This window comes from Carcharodon carcharias, chromosome 10 (genome assembly GCF_017639515.1).
Source record: "Carcharodon carcharias isolate sCarCar2 chromosome 10, sCarCar2.pri, whole genome shotgun sequence".
In the NCBI taxonomy this organism is placed as follows: Eukaryota; Metazoa; Chordata; class Chondrichthyes; order Lamniformes; family Lamnidae; genus Carcharodon; species Carcharodon carcharias.
In genome coordinates, this window is record NC_054476.1 from 41,054,626 (window position 1) to 41,073,626 (window position 19,001).

Below are 19,001 nucleotides of genomic sequence, written 5' to 3' on the forward strand. Positions count from 1 at the left end.
ACAGCTACTTGTGGGGAAATCTACAGAAGAGCAGTGGGGAGCATTCAAAAAGGAAATGGGGAGGGTACAGGCTCAACATGTTCCCTCTAGGGCGATAGGAAGGAGTAACAAGCCCAGAAAACCATGGATGACCAGAGATATTCAGGATACGATGAGAAGGAAAAGAGAAGCTTTTAGCAGGTAGAAGGGGAGCAAATCAGAGGAGGCATTAGTGGAGTTCAGAAAGTGCAGAGTGGAGCATAAGAAAGCAATTAGGAGAGCAAAGAGGGGATATGAGAAAGCTCTGGCTGGTAAAAGTAGAGAAAATCCCAAGTTATTCTATAAGTATATCAATGGGAAGAGGATAACTAGGGAAAGAGTATGGCCCATTAGGGACCAAGAGGGCAATCTATGGGTGGAACCGGAGGACATTGGTAGAGTGTTGAATGCATACTTCACATCCGTCTTCACCCAAGAGAATGAGGATGAAGGTATGGACGTCGGGAAGAGGGACTGCAAGGTTCTTGAGCAAATTGATATAGGGAGTGACAAGGTAATGGAGGTGTTGACAGGCTTAAAAGTGGACACATCTCCAGGTCCAGATGACTTTTGTCCCAGACTGCTGAGGGAGGCAAAGGAAGAGATCGCATGGGCTCTGACCCACATTTTTAATTCCTCTCTGGCCACGGGGGAGGTACCAGAGGACTGGAGAACAGCTAATGTGGTTCCGCTATTTAAGAAGGGTTGTAGAGATAAGCTGGGGAACTACAGGCCAGTGAGTATCACATCAGTGGTAGGGAAACTATTGGAGAAAATTCTGACGGAGAGAATCTATCTCCACTTGGAGAGGCAAGGTTTGATCAGGGATAGTCAGCTTGGCTTTGTCAGAGGGAGGTGATGCCTAACAAATTTGATTGAATTTTTTGAGGAGGTGACCAGGTGTGTAGATGAGGGTAGTGCAGTTGATGTAGTTTATATGGATTTCAGCAAAGCTTTTGACAAGGTCCCATATTGGAGACTTATAAAGAAGGCAAATGCACATGGGATATAGGGTAATTTGATAAGGTGGATTCAAAATTGGCTTAGTTGTAGGAGACAGGGGGTGATGACAGAAGGATGCTTTAGTGACTGGAAGCCTGTGTCCAGTGGCATACCACAGGGATCTGTGCTGGGTCTCCTATTATTTGTCATTTATATAAACGACATAGATGACTATTTGGGGGGTAGGATTAGTAAGTTTGCGGATGACACAAAGATTGGCCAGGTGCTTAACAGTGAGGTTGAATGTCTTGGGCCACAGGAAGATATAAGCGGGATGGTCAAATGGGCAGATAAGTGGCAGATGGAATTTAACCCTGAAAAGTGTGAGGTGATACACTTTGGAAGGAGTAATTTCACAAAGAAGTATTCAATGAATGGCATGACACTGGGAAGTTCTGAGGAACAAACGGACCTTGGCGTGTGTGTCCATAGACATCTGAAGGTGGTGGGGCATGTTAGTGGGGTGGTGAAAAAGGCATTTGGGACACTTGCCTTTATCAATTGAGGCATAGATTACAAAAGCAGGGAGGTCATGTTGGAGTTGCATAGAACCTTGGTGAGGACACAGCTGGAGTACTATGTACAGTTCTGGTCACCATATTATAGGAAGGATGTGATTGCACTGGAGGGGATGCAGAGGAGATTCACCAGACTTTGCCTGGGATGAAACATTTAAGTTAGGAAGAGAGGTTGGATGGACTTGGGTTGCTTTCGTTGGAGCAGAGAAGACTGAGGGGTGACCTGATTGAGGTGTACAAGATTATGAGGGGCATGGACAGGGTGGACAGGTAGCAGCTGTTCCCCTTAGTTGAAGGGTTAGTCACGAGGGGACACAAGTTCAAGGTGAGGGGCCGGAGGTTTAGGAGGGATGTAAGGAAAAGATTTTTACCCAAAAGGTGGTGACGGTCTGGAATGCGCTGCCTGGGAGGGTGGTGGAGGTGGGTTGCCTCCCATCCTTTAAAAAGTACCTGGATGAGCACTTGGCATGTCATAACATTCAAGGCTATGGGCCAAGTGCTGGTAAATGGGATTACGTAGGTAGGTCAGGTGTTTCTCACATGTCAATGCAGACTCGATGGGCCGAAGGGCCTCTTCTGCACTGTGTGATTCTGTGAAAGTCTGTCACATGAAGACAATGCTTTGCTGTTATCCTCTCATGGATGTATAACTTATCAATATTCACTGCTGAGACTCTGCTAGACCCCAGCAAGAGTCAGCACCTTCATAAGAAAGGGGAGGAAGAAGATCAAAGCTCTCAAATGGCTTCCAAAATAATTTCCCCAAGATTAGAAATATAATGAAGCATGGAACAAGAAAAGGGTGTTCTTCCCATTACTTCCATATTTAATGCACAATTTATCCCACTGAAGTTCACTCATAATTTTCTGAGGGAATTGAGCAAATCTGTATAACATTCATCTTTTAACTTCATAATCAATAATAAAAACAGAAAGTGTTGGAAATACTCAGCAGATCTGTCTGCACCTGTGGAGAGAGAAGTATGAGTCAAATATGATTCTTCTTCAGAACTGAATGAGGGTAGAAATGTGATGGGTTTTATACCATTAAAAGGGAGGAGGGGAAGGAAGAACAAAAGGGAAAGTCTGGGATTGGGTAGAGGGTGGGACAGATTGAATGACAATGATGTCATGGAACAAAAGGCAAAAGGAATGTTAATGGTTGTAGTGGAGAAACAAGGCATCTGTCCTGAGCGAGTGTAAAATCCAGAATAACGGACAACTCTGTCCGAAAGCAAAAATATGAAAAACCAGATTCAAACTGGCAGATGGCAAAAAATAGAAACAAAATGGGGGACAGAGTTCATGTTCTCAAATTGTTGAACTCAATGTTGAGTCCCGTAGACTGTAAGATGCCCAAATTGAAGATGAGGTGCTGTTCCTTGAATTAGTGTGGAGCTTTACTGGAACACTAGAGCAGGCTGAAGACAGAAGTGTGAGCTTGAGAGCAAGGTGTTGAAGTAAAATGACAAGCAACCAGAAGCCCAGGGTCATGCTTGCAGACTGAGTGGAGGTGTTCCGCAAAGCGGTCACCCAATCTGCATTTGATTTCCCCAGTTTAGAGGAAGCTCATTGTGAGCAGTGAATACAGTATAGCAAGCTGAAAGAAGTATGAGTAAATCACTGCTTCACTGGAAGGAATGTTTGGGGCTTTGGACTGTGAGGAGAGAGGAGGTAAAAGGGCAGGTGTACACCTCTGCGATTGCATGGGAAGGTGCCATGGGAAGGGGACAAGAGTTGGGGGTGATTGAGGAGTGGACCAGGGTGTCCCGGAGGGAATGGTCCCTTTGGTATGCCGATGGGATGGGGAGGGGAAGAAATGTTTGGTGGTGGCATCATGCTGGAGGTGGCAGACATGGCAGACGATGAACCTTTGAATGTGGAGGCTGATGCGGAGGAAGATGACGACAAAAGGAACCCTACTGCGGTTCTGGGAGGGAGGGGAATGGGTGAGTGCAAAATTATGGGAAATGGATTGGGCATGTTTAAGGGCCTGTCAACCAAAAGGGGGGATGTGAGGAATCCTCGGCTGAGGAAAGAGGATGACATATTGGAAGCACTTTTGTGGAAGTTTGCATCATCAGAACAGATGCAATGGAGATGGAGAAATTTGGAGAATGGAATGGAGTTCCTACAGGAGGTGAGGTGTGAAGAAGTGTAGCCGAGATGGCTGTGGGAGTTGATGGGCTTATAACAATGATTAGTAGACAGCCTATTCCCAGGAATGGGGACAGCGTAGTTGAAGAAGGGAAGGGAAGTGTCAGAGATGGGCAGTGTGAAGGTGAAAGAAGGGTGGAAATTAGAAGCAAAGTTGAAGTTTTCCAAATCAGGGCAAGAGTAGGAAACAGGCATCAATGAATATCTTCATATTCAACCCTGACTGGTTGTCCTCTATAGATAACAAATCTCCTCTCCTGATTTCCATAATCTTGGAATCAATGGCAAATATCTAAGTGTTTTAGATTATATTTATGGGTATAATGTCTCATCATATTCCCATTCGCCTTGAAAGCACCACTTGATAACAATTAATAATGGTAAATACTGTTTACATTTTTGTCCCAATTTTGTTTTGTTTTACTCCAAAAGTGTTGACAGAGGAGGGGTTATCTTGGGGCAAGGCATTTGGTAATTTGGAATAAAAGGTCTTGGAACCAGTGAAAGTCCAGTATCGAAGTGGAGCTTACCAATATCAAATCACATTCTTAATGTTTTCTAAACTTATGATATATGAAGGTCTTGGATCAAGGCCAACAATAGGCTGGGGCTCTGCTCGAGCTATGGTCTCCTTGGGAACTTGAGTTTCTCATAGAATTTCCAGTTTTCCTTTATCGATTAGCTACTTGCTTCATTCCAGCTTCTTCAGATGAGCTTGAGGTTAAACTTGGGAAGGCAGCAAAATTATTTTGGACATTGTTCTTGAATAATATTTTATTGGATTGTATAGTTTTTAGTTTACTAGATGGGCTGGTATATTTTGTATCTATGGCTTTGCTGTTGCTGTGGTTTCTTGCTCACATGCTAGTACATTGTGCATCTACCACTGGCTGTTGTGTTGCTCCTCTTCATAGGCAAAGGCTATGGATGCAGGTTCAAAATGCTTGGATGTGTCAACCACTGTAGAGACATGGTGAAAGGTACATGGTGGTGGGGGTCAGGTGTTGGTGGCGGGATAGGGGGTGGGGGTTGTGGTGTGTGAGGGGCATGGCAAAAAGTTTTCAATCCTGGTTGGCTATATTCATTACTTGGCTTCCTGCCCTGTCTAGCCAAACAGTCATTCGTGCACTGCCCCCCCACCCTGACCCCCAATAATAATGCATACGTAGTAAACAAAAATGTTACATAAGAACATAAGAAATAGGAACAGGAGTAGACCATATGGCCTGTTGAGCCTGCTGCACCATTCAATACAATCATAGCTGAACTTATGTTTCAATTTCAATTTGCTGCCCGCTTCCCATACCCCTTGATTCCCTTAAAGTCCAAAAATCTGGCCATCTCAGCCTTAAACACATTCAATAATGGAGCATCCACAACTCTCTGGGGTAGAGAATTCCAAATATTCACAATCCTCTGAGTGAAGAAATTTCTCCTCATCTCAGTCCCAAATGACCACCCCCCCACCCTTTACCCCTGAGATTGTGCCCCATGTTTTAGATTCCCCAGCCGGGGAAAGCAACGTCTCTACCCTGTCAAGGCCCATCAGAGTCTTGTGTCAATGAGATCGCCTCTCATTCCTCTAAATCCCAGAGGTTACAGACCCAATTTACTCAGTGACATTCAAAGGATTTTTTTTAATGGTCCTATTATTTTTCTCTAGGGTTGTTCTCGGTAGTGTCCAGCTTCTACAATTCCTGGAGACTCTAGGACATTCTTGATGGGTTGGTAATCCTAGGGCGGGTGCCACATCTGTACAAATGTCACCTCAACGGCTACCGAAGAGGACAAATAGTTTTGATACATATTACTTCGCAAGAGACAATTTTCAGTCAGACAGCAACAAAAAAATCAATATCCGTCCTGTTACAATTTGCAGTTGAGTTTGATGAAAGAAGTTGATAATCGGATTAAAGAATCATCTGATTCATTTGGTGCGATCTTGCAACAAGTATGCAATATTAAATGTTGCAGAATGATTTGAGTGATTGTTCCTTGTAGGAATATGTTCCCACCTCCTCTCCCCGGCAGCTGACGCGTTAATCGGGGCCTGTGCTTCTCTTAAAGGGATTGACCTTTTTTATTGAGCTGTCATTTTCTGTCGGCGGGCACAAATCCGAGCTGTTCCTTTAATCCCGGCGCGTCCTTGATCAAGGGCCGATAATCCGGGAGACCATTGAGACAGAGTGAGTTTTCATGCCAGGATCATGGCGGCTGAATTGAGGCGGGAGATGCTACCTGCTCACTGGTCTTACGGGGTCTGTCAGGATGGTCGGATCTTTTTCATTGAGTATGTTCACCCAGAGCAACTTTCACGCAGTCTTGTCGCTTTCAAGCGCTCAGTGATTTTAGGTTGTTTGGAATGACTGTTTTATTTGTGAGTGTGTGTGTCCCTTTCTTTGTTTTGTTTCCCGCAGCGATCAAACACGAACCACCACTTGGTTACATCCTCGAACTGGCGAACCTGTCAACTCCGGCCATATGATCCGATCAGGTGGGTCGAGCAAGACTTTAACAACTTTTTTTTGTTTAAACCGGCAGTTCCTGTTTATATATTTATGTTGTTGCAATTGAGACGGACGCAAAGGTCCAAAGTTTCATCTGCTGACTGGGGTTTCTCTCTCTCACTCCACCCATCTCTTTGATTCCAGATCTACCTCAGGGATGGGAGGAAGGCTTCAGTGAAGAAGGAGCCAGCTACTTCATTAAGTGAGTTGTGTGTTGCTGTTTTATTTTACTTTGCTGCTATAAACTTGTAACACTCTGAGCAGGTGAATGAGTGATCGGATCCCGCTTTGCCTCCGATCCACCTGTCGGTCTGCTGCTGGCTGGATTGCTTTAAGGGAGGGGGGGAATAAAGTCTTTAATTTAATAGTTCAAGTGAAAGTACAAAGGTTAATCAGAAGGTTGAATTTACTACCAGTCTGCGTTTACCATTGGGTGTCTTCTGGCTGTTGCAAATATTTAATGATTGCTGAGGCGATCATATGATTGTGGAATGTGAGCAACAGGTAGTCACGTGAAGTTTTACAACCTGTGAGATTGATAGCGGTGTTTGAACGGGAGGGGTGGGGGTTTCGGATTTTTAAAAAATCGTGCGTATTTTATTTGTGGCGTTTGTTGGTATCATCAGTATATTTACCAGAATAAAATACGGCGCCAGCGAAGAAGGAAAAAACAGATACATGCTCCCTCTTCTGTTCCGATGTAAATCAGACTGTGTTCCCTGGCTGGGTGAAAGTGCAAAAACAATGCAATGGGCAAACTCAGGCTCTGCGCAGCCTGCGTCTCTTGAGTCTTATGAATGGGGGTTAGTATGGTGGGGAAAAGGGGAATTTGTGAATTGTGCAGACTGCTTGAATTACTCACTAGTTATGCAGGAGATGTTGATGTTCGCTTTGTCGTTTCACAAATAAAGCGTTGTAATGACAAAATATATTTTTTTCCACATTGCAATTTGTATGGTTGCTATGGTGACAAGCAGCCCCTCGCAGTGAATTATTCAGTGCATAGTTCAAAACGAAAATGCCCGCTTTCCATTCCCCAGTTATTTTTTTTAAGAAAAAACACGAGTGCTTATTTTTGAAACACATTCCTGGTATTCTAAGTGAAATGGTGTCTCGATTTTATATTTGTATGCGTGATGCCTAAATGTGTGGGAGTGCATTATGAGATGGTTTCACAGATGAAAGGAGTCTGTTGCTATCATATAACCTGCTGGAGTACTTACAACTCTCATTTGAAGCAAAATTAGATTTTGTGCTGCATCTCATTATTGGCTGTCTAGCAGTTTTCTAATGTACAAAAAAAATCTGTGTTTGAAAAGTTCCTTAAAACCATTGGTGATTTATCTGACAATGTAGATTATTATTCATGAATGTAAAATATAAGCCTTTTGTGTTCTAAGTAGTGTTGGTGTTGTGGCTACTAGTTTTCTTCATTGCTTAGTAAACTTAGTACCAGGCTCTTAACAGTGTTACTGTTATCTTTTAACGTGATTATATATGCATGTATTTCCAAATGCCATAAGTCACTGGATGGTGCGTGTGCCTTGTGACAGGTTCCAAAGATTTTGTGCTAAGTTACCTATCTGCTCCACATGTTAAGTTTTGAACTGTGTCTGTTATCGAAGGGGTTAAGTTTGGTTGCGAGGCAAATGTTACCGACTGCAATAATTTAAGATGATTACTCCATGAAATTCTTCAGCATTGGTTTAGTTAAGTTCAAAATATTACCTTAAGTCTCTACATGGTACATATAAACAAGTGAAGAGTGGATTTAAATCAGATAACTATCGGTGAACTATTTCATGCAAAGGGTGTTAAATATTTGTAATGATACACCTTTTTTTGAAAGGACAGTTAAATGGATATTTGGTTAGAATTCCAGAAAGGGATGCTCCAGTGGGACAAATGTCCTTTTCTCGTCCTTGACTTTCCATTTTGTTGTAAGCATTTGACTCTGTCAACCACGAAAACTTATGGTGTATCCTACTCAAACTTGGCTGCCCTCCAGAAATTTATCACCACTCTCCGCCTACTCCACGGTCACTTGGTGGCAATGATGACTTGTCATTATCTATGGCTTCTTCGAGAGGGGGCTCCCAAGATATGGAAAATGGTTCACGTTTTCCAGGATCTTGCTGTTGATCTTAATTGACGGATGTGTTTTGCTGTGAAGCTGGTTGAAAGAAAACCTTTTAGTTTGCTCAGTGTTTAGTGAAAGGCCTGTGTTCGTATATGCCTCCGAGAAGGAGTTGACATTGATGTGGAGCTCAGTTTCTGAGTGAGTGCACATTCATGCGTCATCTGCTTACTGAAGCTCTATGACTGAGGTTGGAGTGGTTTTGGTTTTAGCTCAGCTGAGCCTTTGGCCAACTGAGGAAAAGAATATTTGAGGACTGGGCTCTCAGACTCGAGACTCAGACCCAAGTCAAGTCTAAGGATTAAGGTTTACCGGGCAGCATTGATTCTGGTGCTCCTATATGCTTCAGTGTCTTGGATGATTTATTGCAGCACCTCCAATGCACTGTGCATGCAGTGGTGCAAGATCCTGCAAATCCGGTGGCAAGAAAGGTGGTCCAACAGCAGCATCCTCTTCCAAGCCTTACTGCTGGGCAAGTTGGCACTAATCTCCAGCTTTACTGGACAGGATGTGTCGTTTGTATGCCTGACAACAGACTCCTGAAGCAACTGCTCTGCTCTGAACTCAGTCATGGTAGGAGACTCACAGGAGGACAGTGGAAACTCTCTCTTTAGGGATGTTCTTAAAGCATCTCTGAAGAGGTCAAAAATACCTGCCAACTCATGGGAGACCCTGGCTTATGACCAACCAAACACTTCGAGAGATTTTGTGCAGAGGTGAAGATGAGGTGTCATAGAATGTGCACAAACCTCCAAACAACCCATCCGCCCAACCCTTCAAGCACTACCTGCTCCACATGTGGCAAGATCTGCAGATCGTGCATTGGACTTATCAGCCATCTCAGGACCCATTGAACCAGAGTGGAAACAGGTTATCCTCAATACCGAGGCTCTGCCCAAGTGAAAGAAGACCTGAAGTTCATTTAGTAGTCTGGTTTGAAATGCAGGTGCTGAAATACATTTGACATGCCAGTTTTTTTTTTTGGTTATTGTACCAACTGAATGCAGACACACTGAAATACAGTAAATGTAGTCTATTTTTGAACAGACAACCAGCTTGTCACTCCTTACGTTGTGTCCACTAAAGTAATTTTTCTGCCTCTGGGTGCTTCTCATAGATTGGATTATGGGTGGCACAAGCTGCTAGTGACCTTTTTTAAAATGACAAATCTTGATGGGCAGCTAGAATCATTCAGACCCTTGAGGCAGGAGCAGGATTTTAACCCAAGTTATGAATGTTTGCCATCAACTGATCATGCACAAAGTGGAGGAGAGTGTAATGCAGGTGAGGGTTCCTGGGGGAACAAGTCATCAGGCTTTGGGCAAGGGCAGAGTGAACCAAGCCCTTGGATGCAGTTAGATGAATCATGGATTTGAGGTATATCTGGCCATGAGGACATGGATAATATAACTCCTGTCTCTTGTGGCCTAGGGCTAGGTCACCTGCTGGTCTGGCTCTGTCTGAGAGCTAGGTTCATTTGATTCTCCTGCACTGGCTCCAATTAGTTACCTCCCGATAATCCTAACCTCCCTTGCTCTTCCTCAATTGGTGTATGTCCCTGATCTGGGCTAACTGGTATGTCCCCAGTGTCATGGGATTGGAAAATTCTGGCTGCTAGTTAATGATAAGTTGGTGCCTCATGTTACCTGTAACCTGCCACCTACCAGAATTTCCATTTATCTAGATGAGTTAGCCAGAGTCAGCAAGGCTATTTTAGTAATTGCTGCATGAGGAAATTATCCATTCACTCAAAAAGTGGACAGTTTAGAACACATGATTTTTGTGTAGATTAGTTTTTGCCCCTCTATAATGTGACTCTTTGAATATTGGTATAGCTGCACCTTGAATTCATGGCCCACTTCACTTTCACTGTAACTACATTTTGCATGATGTGTGAGGTCACAGTTTCCGTTTCTACAGACGAAATATATTGATTTGGATCATGTGATTCCAAATTATCAATACAACATCCTGATATGCAACATAACAGAGGTTTAACCTATTCAGTTGACAGTGGCCTTGGCTGCATGGTTTTTATGCAAGTATGTACTTTTTCAGTTAACAGTTTTGAAGCTTTTCTGAGTTTTGCAGATGTGCATGTACAAGTATATTCAGATTTGAATTCATTCTGAAAGTTGTCATAAATATTTGTGAATTTACAGTTCTTAAAACTTTAATTTGTAGAATGTAACAGATTTCATAAACGTTTGTGCTGACCGATCTGCAGAGATCAGGCTATATTTTATTCAACCTATGCGAATTTAGGCTTGAGCATGAACTTATTTTTGTGTAGGTAAGACCACCTCATTTGACATTTGCCTGCCTTAATTCTCATATTAGGTAGTATGATAGCACTGGAAAACTCTCCAGTTACTATATATTTCCCTTTTTTGATTATAAAGAAATGTTTGTTACTGGTGCCATTCTTTGCAAAGATGTATTTTTTTTCTACAGCAGCCATTTTCACTAATGTGCAGGTTCTGCACTCATACGCTTGCTGTCACTCTTGGCTGATGACCTTGCTAACTCAGAGCAAAATATGCAAGGCAAATGTTTGGGTAAGCATAATTTTCTAGCAGATTGTACATATTCATACTCTTACCAATTATTTTCTTCACATCATCTGTTCTAGTTTCCAGGGTTCATTTTTGTTAGCTGTGGATCAAAATATAAACATTCATTTCCAGGCTACACCTTGTCACTCTTACTGGTGTTACTCATACCTTTTGTCACTTTTCCTGTTGCTTCAGGTACGTACAAAAATCCACATGTGTAACTCCTAACTTTTCTTACCCCTCAAATGTTCTGTTTGCTCCCTCTTCATGCTTGAGAATAGTATCAGTATTAAGACTACAAGAATAGGAGTAAACTATTTAACCCATTTAAGCGTGTTCTGCCATTCATTAACATCATTGCTGATCTGCAGTCTAACTCCATATACCCACCTTTGCCCATGAACCTTAATACTTTTGGTTAATTACCTATCAATCTCAGTTGTAAAATTAACAATTGATCTAACATCAAATGCTGTTTGCTGAAGAGAGTTCAAAATTTCTACACTCCTTTCGTGTGAAGAAGCATTTCCTAATTTTACTCCTGAAAGTTCTAGCGTAATTTTTAGTTTATGCCTCTTAATCCCAGGCTCCACGACTAGCGGAAGTAGTTTCTCCCAGTCTATCCTCTGTGTTTCCCTAAATGCCTTTGAATACTTTGAGCAAATCAACCTGCAACCTTCTAATTTCCAAGGATTACAACCCTAGTTTGTTTAATTTCTCCACATAGCTTAAACCTTAGACTCCAGATATAATTTTAGTAAAGCTACACTGCACTTGTTACAAGGCCAATATATCGAATTGCAAGTGTGAGCTCATGTTTCTGTGCTCCATAGCTGTGTGCCAGAATTTCAGAATACTACCTGCTATGCCTCCTACACCATATCTTACAGAAATTAATTCCCCCTGCAAAACCTAGCTCCATTCAGTGCGAGATCTAGCAAGAATGTCAGAGCTCCTACCCAGATATTGGCGGGGGTTGCAAAAGATTTATTGTAGATTCCTCCAGCTGTAATATATTGTGATCTTTCTGTAACATGTATTTTCAGTTTCTATTTGAAGAAACACTTTTGAAATGCTTTCTGTCATCTTGGTACTGTGGCTTGTATTGGTGAACTTCTGATAACAAGGTGAACTCTGAGTACTGGGAATGTTGGGGGTAGTGGAAGAGGTGCAGGGGTGGATGTGGAGGAGGGGAAGATAACTAAGCCCCAAGTTTGCAAAAGGTATTGTGTTGTAACAGAGTGCTCTATACATATGAACTCTATAATATAGATCCCAGGAACAAACCAGACCTTGAATTTCAAAACCTGCTCCCTGTTTTGTATGTAATTGTTTCAATAAATCTAAAGCATTGTACCACAAGTTGGATATTGTTGAATGATTTTTATGAAGCAGTTATATTCACCAGTGAGTAAATTGTTACCAGATGTTCACTTGCTGTCACCATAGGAAAGGTACTTTATTTGTACCTCTTCAGTAACTTCTGAAATATTTTCAATTGGCTTGGGATTTTGCGTCAAGGGAGGTGCAAATCAAGGATGTTTTCACACAGTAAAATATATAAATGGCCTCTCCTCAGGGAATTTTGTGTGTCAGATTTTCATTCATTCTTTCTGTCTTGCCTCTGTGTGCTTTTGGAAAATAAAAACTCTGTTTGGATTCTGATGCTTTGTGTAATGACTTGTAAAATGGAATGAATTCTGAACTTAAATGGAATCAGACAGTGAGACCAAAGTGTTGGGAGTCCAGTGGGATTCTGCTGAATAATATGAGGCATGAATGAGACTAACAATGCATGCTACATTGCATATTTTTGCACAGCTTTCAGTCTATCAGCTGTAATTTTTTTTTGAAAATTATACTATAACAAACTAACAGTGCAGATTGACATAAACAACAGGTATTAATTCAAAAACAGTAGACTTGCATTTTCCTTTTTTCCCTCTCTGAAGTGGAAAAGTGATCAAATGGTGCTACTTGTAACGTTTTATACGTTGGTCTTGGTCAGTCTCGTTCGCTGCACTGGGCTGTGATTAGGAAAGGATTTATACATTTGTTACATGATTATGTTGCTGCATGTACTGCGTTGATGGCTCAGTAGTTAAGTGCATCTTACAGTCTTGTAGTGAGACCTGCAAAATCCCAAGTTCAATACTCTATCTCAGTTACCAAGAGCACAAACCACTGAAGTAGTTTATTTGGACACTGGGGTGACCTGCATAAACATTCTGCAGTATTGCACAATTTTATATTGTCCTATTATAATAGAAATTGTTTAGGGGTGTAGTGAAGGATACAATTGATATTTTGTAAGATGTCTTCTAAGTGCAAAAGTCATGATGGCCTTTAAAATACATTACATGTTTAACTTGCTGCTCTTCTCTGCTAATTATCTCCCTTTCCCGCCATTCAGTCATGCACTATACTCCTGTGCAGTCTGGCTTAAGTATAGCTGGAAACTGTTCATGTATGAAATGTGATTACAATTAGTATTGTTCTGACAAGTGGATGTCAAATATTTATACTTCAAACATTACATGGAAAGTAATTTTTGAAGGAAATATATTTCTAGTGCTAAAATAATAACAAATCATGTTAAATGTGCAATATAAATAAAACTTTCCAAGATGCTCCACAGGGATATTGTAAAACAAAATATGACACCGATATACAGAGAGATATTAGGCTGGATTGTCATATAGTTGGGGAGACATCATGGAGGTTAAAAAAAAATAGCATCTGGGACCCAATTCCTGGATTCTCATACCCTATACTCCCAATTTGGTGGTGTCCGCTAGTCCCCTACAATTTTCGTGGAATTGGAACTGCCTTTAAAGGACTCATAGTTCATGGCCCTTCAGAGTGGTCATGAATCATAGTCTGGATGAGGGAAACATTTGAAAGCTAAGTGCAAAAAGTCTTGGCCATGCCAAGCTATGCTCGTCCACCTCCCACCATGACCCATCATATACCCTCCATGCCAACTTTGTTCTGCCACTCACTCCCAATGGTTGCTCATACCGTCCCTGGCAAGCTATGGCAGTTTCATGCCCTTTCACCCACTGTACACTTTGTACAGAATCAATGAACCCCATAGAAACAATAGGATTTGTGGAAAAGCTTTTTTTTAAGTCATTCATTCATAACTTTATACTTTTAAAAAAAAACTCTTTTACGACAGCCTTATTTTACGACAGCCTTAAGTGTTGATAGCAGGAACTAAAAACACTTGGAACCTCTTCATTTTGTGTAAATAAAAATTTGTGCAATTGACTATTCTGTCACGGAGCAAGAATCAGCAATGTTTTCCCTGGGGCACAGCTGTTTCAAGAGATCAAATGGATATCTGGGCTCTCAACTAATGCCCATTCAGCATTCTTGACTGAGATCCCAGACATCTAACTATCAGATAATCAAAAGCTTGGTCAAAGAGTCAGGGAGGCTATTCCAGAATTTGGGGCCTAGGCAACTGAGGGCATCGTCACTAATGTTGGAGCGGTTAAAATTGGGGATGCATAATTAAAGCCGTAATTAAAGTGCTGAGGTCTTGGAGGGTTGTGGAGCTGGTGATGATTACACAGATTGGGAGGGGTGAGGCCATGGAGGGATTTGAAAATAAGGATGAGAATTTTAAAGTCAAGACATTTATGGAACGGGAGCCGATTTAGGTCAGTGAGTGAAGGGGTGATAGGAGAAATGGGAATTGGCGCGAGTTAAGACATGGGCAGTGGCGTTTTGGATGCCCTCAAGTTTAGGGAGGTTAAATGTGGGAGACCAGCTGAGTCTGCTAACCCATTGCAAAATCTGATGCCATCATTCACTTACAAAAATGTAATTTCTATTAAAAGTTCTTTTTATGGTTAAAGCACTATTTATCTTTTTTTATTTAAACTGATAATTATTCTTATTACTATTTATTTTTACTTAGTTATCTGGCTTTTATTAAAATGGCAAGCTATATTTGAGTTAATTGCAAATTATATACAAAAAACCCTCTGAATCACAAGTGTTGACAACATTAAAAACCATGGTTGTGACTGGTGACTTGATGATGTAATTATGTCCTCTCCTATATATTAGCATGGTACACTCTTTGCCACCCCTTTTAACTGTGAGAAGGACTGAGAACCAGTGATGGTCTGAGATTGGCCTGATGGTGACCTTTATTATTTGACTTTGGTTATGTTGCATTGTGTGATACACAAAGACTGTCATTAAAATATTTTGCCAAGTGTGTTTTATTGAAAATTTCTCCAGGTTTCTGCCCAAGGTTGCCACTTAGATTGCATTTACCTTGATAGTTCTGGTGTTAGCCACTTCCTGCACTTTGGCATGGCTGCAACTGCTTCAGAATGCCCATTGTGATGGATCTGCGGTTTGGGGGACCATGGAGGAGGGTGTGGGAGCTTTTGTCTGAATAGATGACTTGCTGTTGAACGCTCTGTGGGTGCACAGATCTTGGGTTTAAAGGTTGTTTTTTTTTGTCAAAGATCTTAACTGAAAGGGAAACTGAAACTTCAGGTTTCTGGGAAAAGGGGAACCTTTTGGTACCAGATAAGAGACACTGTGCCATCTGAGCTCACATCATCTAATGGTGGGAAGGCTGGATCTAGGAGCTAGGAATAGGAAAATACCAGGTGGCTGCAGATGTTCCTGTTAAAGTAATTGACTGACCAGAACCAACCATACAATGCACAGTATTGTCACTGAGGGTTGGGATACTGGTGGATCCACGCCATGAAAACTGTCTTGAGCAGAACTGAGGCGATTCTGGAGATATGTTTTATTTTGATGAAGACTGTACCCTTGGAGCTCTGGCTCTTTGGGAGCTACTGTCAGATGAGAATTGGTGGCTAAATCGTTGATGAAAAGGAGCTGGCATTCTACCTGAGGAAGATTAGAAATGCTAAGTGGACTGTCTAGTCAATCAGTGAGATCTATCTTTGTTTTATCTCCTATATTTAACATGTAATTTATAGTTTATATTGACTGTGATTTGCCTGTTAATTCACGTTTAATGTATGTTTATCTTGGTACGATCGATAAACCAGAAGTTATAAAGAGTGAAATTTTGTCCATTGGTTTTCTCCGGGGTTGTTCAGTACATTTGGTTCTTTTGGTTTGTTGATCCCTGCAGGGATTGCAACACGTTCCTTTCTGCAGAAAGATTGATGAACATCTTTGCTGTTCCCTGTTGGTTTTGCATTCATTCCACCTGATCATTGCTGCATAAAATTTTGGCTGTCATTTTTGTAAAAAATGATGCGGATGCACTGAAGAGGGTATAAAAATGATTTGTAAGGATGTTGCTGGAACTGTGAGATTATATTTATTAGGAAGAGATGAATATGGACAGGCTAGTTCTTCTTTCTCTCTTGAAAAGGGAAGGCCGAGGGGTGACCTGATAGAGGTCCTGAAAATTATGAAAGTTGTTTTGATCTAGTCGACTCGGAGAGATTGCTTCCACCCGTGGGGTAAGATCATACAAGAGGTTGTCAATGTAACATAGTCACCAAAAAATCAGGGAATTTGGGAAGAAACTTCTTTTCCCAGAATCCTGAGAATGTGGAGCTTGTTACCATGGAGTAGTTGAGGCGAATTGTGTAGATCTATTTAAGGGGAGGCTAGATAAGCAAACGAGGGAGAAGGGAATTGAGTGTGATCCTGACAGAGTTAGATGAGGAAGGATAGGAGGAGGCTTGAGTGGAGCACAAATGCCAGTGTGGACTGGTTGGGCCAATTTGTATATCCAACAATTTTCTTTTCTATTTGCTGACCTGTATGTACCAACCCCAAACTTTGGCAGTAAGACATCATTAAGTGGGGTTAATTCCAAGTACCAGTCACTATATTAAGGGTTTTTTAAAATATAAAAATACCTAGATGTTACTTCAGTGGTAGTATCATCAGTGCACAAATTAATCAAATTTTTATTTTACTGTATCCCTCCTTTTCCTGAGGATGCTCAGATTAGCACTGATTTGCTGGGTATGTATGGTGCATTTGTTCATTGAACCATCAGCGGAGACTATAATGGGAATATTTCTGCAATTTTTTCACTTGGTGAATGGGACTGCAATAAACTAAACTGGGCAACATCCCACTCCTTGCCTTCTGCCCCTGTTGTGGGCTTTCCTGATCCATGCAAATATGATTTTGAAGTTGAATCATGTATCTGTTGGATGTGAGTAATTTACGGTCTATTTTTATGCAGTTCCCTTCATCGTGTAGTTGGGAATTATGTGTTTATGTGCTAAACCTATCTGCTGCTGCTATTGCAGATCTTCAAAAAAAACAATTTCACTTTCAAGCTTGAATTTGTTTTGACCATGGGGAGAATTTTCCACATGTCAGGTGGGCCGAACGGGAGTGGGCGTGGGCGGGCATGGACCTGATCATGCCTGCAATTGGTTCCGCGCTACCATTTTAAGCGGGCAGGCCAATTGAGGTGCAACTAAGGCCCGACCAGCGTAATGCGCGATTCTTGAGGATAGCGGGAGTGGGCAGGTGGTGGCAGGAGTGCAATGACCAACGGGTCCAATGGTGACCCAGCAGCCTGTTTAAATGAAGCACTGGCAGCCTTGGTAAGGCTGCTCACAATGGCAAGTAGAAGAGCTCACCAGAGGGCTTCTGATGAGTAGGTCAGTCTGGAGGGTAGGGCAGCGGGTTAGTATGCCCCTTGGTTTTTGGATGTGTGTCTAGCTGCCCTCCCGGAGGAGGTGGGAGCACGGCGGGAGGTCCTGAGTCTGAGGGGCGGGAGGTGGAGGCCCCCCCACCTGACCAAACGTGCCTAGGAGGAGGAGACTGTGAGCTCCCATGATGTGGTGTGACACACGTGGGTCCAGTGCCACGAGATTCAATGACCACCTGCACTCGGGAAGGGTGAGTATCAAGTTGGCAGAGGTCACTTAATGCAGTCGTCAGCCTTTTGCCCCAAGGTACCCTCCCACTCTTCTCCCCCCCCCCCCCCCCCCCCCCCCCCCCCCCCACACACCCACACACACACACACACACACACACACACACACACACACACACAAAACAACGCTCGAGTGCAGTTACGGCATTGAGTCCTTCACAGCACGTTTCCCTTGCTAGGTGGGCCAGCAGATATTGCCCATGCCTCATTCACCTTGAGAGGGTAGTGCTGAAATGGGTTCTGCACCCACAGCATGTGTGACATTGACATCTAGAGTATAGATTCAGGGTTAAACTCAAGGACCTGCACCTAGGTACTGTGCTGGAACTGTGAAGCGTGTCAAAGTCAGGGGTGCCAACATGATGGGAGGGGAGATTCCAGGTGGCCATTGTGACTTGATTCGAGCAGCAGGCCATGGATCTGGAGAGGCGCCATGCACCCAGGTCCACTGGTGGCAGTGAGGCTGGGGTGCCATGGGGAGGTATGTTTACTGAGCACTGAGATTACCATGTGTGTCCCAGGAGCCGTGGCACTGCTGAATGCTCAGTGATTGAAGTTTGCAACATGGGTTGACCATTGATTATGGAAGGATGAGTGCATAATGATCTGGGGGACAGGGATGCACATTGACATTGTCTCCACTTTAACTAATCAAATGTCCTTGTTCCTCCTTTCAGCATCACTGGAGCAGGGCCAGGAGGAGGAGGCAGAGGGGCCACCTCTCACACCTGAGGGCCCTGAAGCCTTGGACTCACCAGCGTCACATCATCTTTGCCAGGCAGGCACCAGTGCAGATACTAGCACCTCAGTGGGAATTAGTTCATTGGCTAGTGTCCAGGGCACAGCGGTGAGGGCACTTCACAGTTGCTGGAGGAGCTGGCAGAGACAGAGAGTGCCCATGGTGCTGGCAGTCAGAGGACTGCAGGGGACCAGGCACATGCTCAGTCAGTGGCTGATGATGTGCCTGTGGAGTCGTCCGTGAGGCAGCAAACGCTAGAAGTGCAGCAGGGTCTCCGGGAGGATCTGGCGGAGATACATGAGGCAATGCGTGGCATGCTGCTGGTGCTGGAGGAGTCCATGTGGAGCATCACCAATGCAATGATCCTCAAGGCCAAGCGCCATGCTTTCTCCATGGAGAGAGTGGCGAGTCCCGTGGAGAGTCTCCTCTAGGAGACCAATCAGGGCCTC

The 19,001-nt window shown here is 42.9% G+C and overlaps 1 protein-coding gene across 4 annotated transcripts in view; it reads left to right on the forward strand.

Annotated features, from left to right (window-relative positions):
* Nucleotides 1-5,829: 5,829 nt before the first annotated feature.
* The window catches only part of plekha7b (pleckstrin homology domain containing, family A member 7b), a 518,153-nt gene continuing 504,981 nt past the window's right edge, over nucleotides 5,830-19,001 (forward strand). For all 4 annotated transcript variants that reach the window (XM_041197491.1, XM_041197492.1, XM_041197494.1 and 1 more), the window contains exons 1-3: nucleotides 5,830-5,985; nucleotides 6,113-6,189; nucleotides 6,347-6,404. In XM_041197491.1, coding sequence (XP_041053425.1) covers nucleotides 5,903-5,985; nucleotides 6,113-6,189; nucleotides 6,347-6,404 — 218 coding nt within the window. In that variant the 5' untranslated portion in view covers nucleotides 5,830-5,902. The remainder of the gene's footprint in view (nucleotides 5,986-6,112; nucleotides 6,190-6,346; nucleotides 6,405-19,001) is intronic.